Genomic DNA, 5,622 nt, shown 5'->3' with positions numbered 1-5,622 from the left:
AGTGCTTGCTAATGGTTCTTCATCCTCTTGGAGAGGAGTGACAAGTGGAGTGCCTTAGTGATCTGTCCTGGGTCCTGTGTTGTTCAACATCTCTATAAATAACTTGGATGAAAGAATAGAGGAGATGCTCATTAAATCTGCAGATGATACTAAATTGGGAGGGTTAGCAAATGCAGACAGAGAGTGATGTGGTAGCTAAAAAGGCAAATGTGATTTGGGGCTGTATCAACAGAAGTATAGTGTCCAGTTCACACAAAGTGATGGTATCATTTTGCTCTGGTTAGAACTCACTTGGAGTATTATGTTCAGTTTGGGGCACCACAGTTTAAGAAAGATGTTGATAAGCTGGAACATGTCCAGTGGAGGGAAACAAAAATTGTAAGGGGTTTGGAGACGAAGTCCTATGTGGAAAGGTTGAAGGAGCTGGGTATGTTTAACTGAGAGGTGATAGCCATCTTCAAGTTTTAGATGGGCTGTCATATAGAGGATGGAGCAGAATTGTTTTCTGTTGCCCCAGAAGGTTGAATCAGAACCAGTGGTTTAAAACAAAAGAGTGTTTAGCTAAACATTAAAACAGAGTGGTTCCACAGTGGAACAGACTTCCTCAGGAGGTGGAGGGCTCCTCTTTGGAGGTGTTTAAGCAGAGGCTAGATGGCCATCTGACAGCCATGCTGATTGTGTGAATTTAGGCAGATCATGAGAGGGAAGGCAGACATTGATGAGTCAGCGCTCAGCTCTCGTGGCTCTTTCTTACATGCCCAGGGTAATGCCAATCACCACTTTGGGGCAAGGAAGGAACTTTCTCCAGGATAGATTGGCCCAGGGATCCTGGAAGATTGTTTTGCCTTCCTCCGAGCATAGAGCAGGGGTCTCTGGGGGAGTGAGTGGGGAGGTAGTTGTGAATTTCCTGCGTTGTGCAGGAGGCTGGACTAGATGACTTTTGAGATCCCTTTCAGTTCTGTGTTTCTATAGTACCATTATTGTTCAATCTTACTTTTGAAAGAACAGCCTACTCTGTTAAAATAGCATATTAACACAATCTAGCAACAGTGTGTAACTTCTTAATTCTCATTGACTTCAGCAGAAGAGTTAAGCACATGCGCTCAGCAGCATTTTCTGCAATGCCATAAGCTGCATCTTTGAAACTATGTTATCACAAGCTATTTTAATTTCTTAGTATTTTGAATATGATTTTTCAAAACTTACAGCCTAAGTTAGGAATTCACATTAACAAGATTTGAGTTTCAGAAGTCCTGCCTCATTTTCTTGTATAGAACAACTCTATTCATACTCACCATTTCTTTTTTGTGTAAGAGTACTTCTCTTCAGAGTATAACAAATATCAGAAAGCCACAACAAATGAGCAGACAGTACATTTATTTCAAAAGACGCAGCACATACACATTCAAGCCTTTGTTTTGAGCTCACAATTGGGTATATCATTAATTTTCAGATATTACATACCCATAGTGTTTAACGTCCGAATCATGAAGGAGACTGTAATCATAGTGCTGTTCATCCACTATTGTTAAGAGGTCCAGCCCCGAAATGGATCTCTAGTCTGCACATGAAGGGATGCTGATTTCTGAGATAATCTCACTGCCTGGAAGAAAGCCAAAGAACTTCTTGATGTGTTGTCTGGCATAGATCTCGGAGTGCTGGCTGGCAGCTTGCTCAAATAGCATCTGCTCATTATGGATGTATCTGTTCCAGTACTGAAGGTGTAGGAGGCTGAGTGGAGACAAACATCTTCCCAGGCAACAGGACATGAAGACAGTGATGGCTATGACTGCTGTCAAAGCCAACCAACAACCTTTGAAGAAGGGGAGAAAGTAATACAAATCACTAGCAGCACAAGGGTAGAACTACCTTTTACTAATCATTTAACTGTTGGGGAGGGGCTTTGGCTCAGAGGTGGAGCATCTTTTTGACATGCAGAATGCCCCAGGTTCAGTCCTTGGCATCTCCAGTTGAAAGGACCTGGCAGCAGGTGATGTGAAAGACCTCCACCTGAGACCCTGGAGAGCTGCTGCCAGTCTGACTAGACGTGACCCTCATGATTCAGTATAAAGCAGTTTCCTGTTGTTGGCTTTATGTCAGTTACCAAAGGAGCAGCTTTCTAGAATGAATATATAATTACACACATAGGGCTTTTTTTTGTGGGGGTACTCACTGGTACTGAGTACCATCTCCTTTGTGTGGGCTCCCCGAAGTACTGAGGGTGGAATTGGTAGAAATCAGTGCAACCTTGTATATGAGTACCAGCACCGTTTTTAAAAGGTATGTACATATACTTTTTATGGAGACCCATGAAAATCAATAGATGAATCTAACTATGCAGAGGATGTAGGGCTGCAGTTCTGTACTTTCTTGATGGTTAGTGCCATTGAAGTCAGTGAGATTTAAATTTGAGAACATAAGCAATACGATCAGGCTGTAGAAGTATTTAGACTTATAGCAATGTGGCTGTCTTTACACCCAAGTAGGACTGCCACCTCTGGATTGGGAAATTTCTGGAGATTTGGAGGTAGACCTCGGGGAGGAGAGGGACCACAGCAGGATATAATTCCATTATGTCTACATTCCAAAGCAGCCACTTGCTCCAGGGGAACTGATTTCTGTAGTCTGAAGAGGTTGCAATTCTGTGAAATCTCCAGGTTCCACCTGGAGGTTGGCAACTCTACACACAACTAGGCCATCAACTTCCTAGATAAAAGAATACCCTGCCCCTTTAATAGGATATTTGCCTTTATGTCATGAAAAACTTCAGCTGCCCATTTCTACACATGAAGCCTCTATTTTTTGTCCAGGTATGTTGCCAATCCTGTACTCAGCTGCTTAACTACATATGAAAATGCTGACAAAATTCAGACATTACTATGCTCTTTTCAGTTCACTAACATTTTACAAGAGATTGTTCCTTCTGTTGTGATAGCTCAGTGGAACGCCCCAGGTTCTATCCTCAGCATCTCCAGTAAAAAGGACTAGGCAGTAGGTGATAGGAAAGACCTCTACCTGAGATCCTACTGCCAGTCTAAAACCATACTGACCTTAAGGGATAGTGTAGCCAGCTCTGGGCAGGAAAAGTCCTGAGATTTGCGGGTGGAGCTTAGGGAGGGCAGGGTTTGGGGTGGGACCTCAATGGAGTACAATGCCATAGAGCCCACCCTTCAACACAGCCATTTTCTTTAGGGGAACTGATCTCTGCAGTCTGGGGATCACCAGGCCCCACATGGAAGCTGGCAATCCTATGAACCAAGGATCTGATTCAGTTTCAGGTGCAGAAAAGGGCAAGAATCCAGTAGCACCTTAAAGACTAACAAAAATATTTTCTGGTAGGGTATGAGCTTTCCTGAGCCACAGCTCACTTCTTCAGATACAGCTAGAATGTGAATCCATCTGTCTTTAAGTAGAGGAGAGTGAATTCAGACAAGCATTAGTATGTAAATGTTAACAGTATGTAAATGTGAGTTTCAGGTGCATTCATATGTTTACTTTGTATAGAAGGCTGTATCACTGAACATTAAATAATGAAAAGGCTTTTCAGTATAGAAGGCGGAAATGAAAGATGACATGCTCAGTAGCAGAATGGGGTGGGGGGAGTCAATACCTAGGCTTCATTCCCATGAAGCAACTTGCTATATTAAGGAAGATTTATTTGCTTTTATGCAACTACTCTTAAAACATTAACTAATACTTGTTTCACATCAACCACTTGTAAACATCTTGTAGCTTTTAGGAGTCTTTAGAAACTAATGGCAGCAGTGCCCTGGAAAATAATAAAGGGGGGAGATTGACTGCACAATGGTCTTTCAGTAAACCCATTCTAATGATGTTTAGAAACGGTATATGCCACACCTTTAAATAGACCTACTCCATGCAGTTCACACCAGCATAAGCATTATTAACAAACAACCATTCAAATAAACCAGAGTATAAAATAGCCTGAAAAGGATGTTAACAAAACAGTCCTTAGACCAGAAGCAAACCATAAAACCAGGGGTTGGGGTTGGGTAGAAGTCCCTTAGTGAAAAGCCTGCAAAATTTAAGTTCTGTCACAGACAAGTAATAAGCTTAAGTGTGAGCATTCCAAATGCAAGGTGCCATCACTGAAAAGCCCTGTCTTTGGTTGCTACAGAGAGCAAGGCTTGAAAAATGATTTTAACAGGCAGCCTGGACTATGAGCAGGCTCTTTCCATCAAAACATTATCTATTGCATATATATTGTTTTTCTTCTTTCAAAGTACTGTACACTGGACTTTTATGCATCAATATACTTCAGTGGTGGAAGCCTGTGACTGAGGCATGTGCCTTAAGACCATTCTTTGGGAACACAGTATTTACTTACAATTGATACTGAAATTGGAGGATCACTTCTTCTTTAACTGTTTTTAGATGTGAAGGAACCAACTGCTTACAGGGAAATACAGCAAGGATCTGCTTGTGCTCCTCAAAGCTAGTGTTTTTGAAGGCTGCATAGTGATTCACTGAAGCAAACTCACTCATTGCACATATGTAGTAGGATCCATTCAGCAGTGCCACTGCCAGGAGCAACCAGAGCTCTCCCTGTGATGCTGCAGAAAACAAAGGAAATGATTTTGCACGGCAAGAGTGCTGCATCTGCAGATCGAGGCCTTTTCTCCAGCAACCATTCTCCAAGCCTGGTCAGTCAAAGCATAAACAAGTATCAGAAGAATTAGAGCAGGCACTCCTAGGAAAGCTAACCCATAGCAGAGGTTATGCATAGCCTGACGGGCAATGGAGGGTAAGGAAAGAGAAGAGTTGCTGTCTGCCAATAGTCAGGATAGCAATTATTGCATTCACAACTACTGCCTCTTTACCTTTTAGGCAAGTTAGCCCACTGGTAAGAGACATATTAGACAATCAAAGGAAGGGCTAGCCAGTTAGAAAAGGGCAAATCACTAGCCTCTTATAATCAAAGTGAGGATAAAACCAGATAATGGCATGGAGTCTCCTTTCAGTGGAAACTAATCAGTCCTATGTTTCCATTTTAGGGTCTGTTAGAAATAAGCAAAAGGGAGTATGGGAAACCATCCCATCTCCTCTCTGCTGGTATTCCCCAGGCTCTCTAGTTTCCACTAACACCTGATCCTTGACATGAAGAAAAAAGGAAAAATGGCACCCACTCATTTTTTAATGGCACACAAAGAGCAAAGGCTAAAAGGAGGGAAATAAAAGTTGTTTGTCTCAGGTTACCCCATAATAAGGTCAGCCTTGTAATTAACTGAAATTGGAAGCAATAGCTTCTGCTTGCCTTCAAAACCTACACTGGCCTAGTTAAGATACTGTTGGTTTGCTTTTTAGACCTAACTGGCCAACAGCAGAAGGTGGGAGAAAGCATTGTCCAAGAGGGCTGCTTGAGATGCCGCAGCACTGTTTTGATGGCGCCGCTCAAGTTTTGAAATATTTGTAAATTGTTAGCTAAGATTTGCACTGTGCTCTGCTCACAGAACCTGTTATGGGGATTTTCAAATGTTTGTTTACATCTTGTGCATTATTTAATTGTTTTTCTCTAGGCCTCAGTAAAAATTTTGCTTCTCCATTGATTTTGTCTGTAGCAATGGATTTTTTTCCTCCTTAAGTAAGCTTTGGAGTGTTCAA

General features: G+C 42.0%; 1 protein-coding gene across 1 annotated transcript; it reads right to left on the bottom strand.

The window, feature by feature from the left end:
* Positions 1-1,442: 1,442 nt before the first annotated feature.
* CALHM4 (calcium homeostasis modulator family member 4) lies at positions 1,443-4,875 on the bottom strand. Its single transcript, XM_056856214.1, is given in 5 exon segments — positions 1,443-1,845; positions 4,349-4,546; positions 4,548-4,637; positions 4,639-4,752; positions 4,754-4,875. Coding segments are annotated over 5 exon segments (927 nt in total).
* Positions 4,876-5,622: the final 747 nt, after the last annotated feature.

This window comes from Euleptes europaea, chromosome 10 (genome assembly GCF_029931775.1).
Source record: "Euleptes europaea isolate rEulEur1 chromosome 10, rEulEur1.hap1, whole genome shotgun sequence".
Classification (NCBI taxonomy): Eukaryota; Metazoa; Chordata; class Lepidosauria; order Squamata; family Sphaerodactylidae; genus Euleptes; species Euleptes europaea.
Note: the sequence above shows the minus strand (reverse complement) of the source record. Positions and strands in the feature narration are given on the sequence as shown.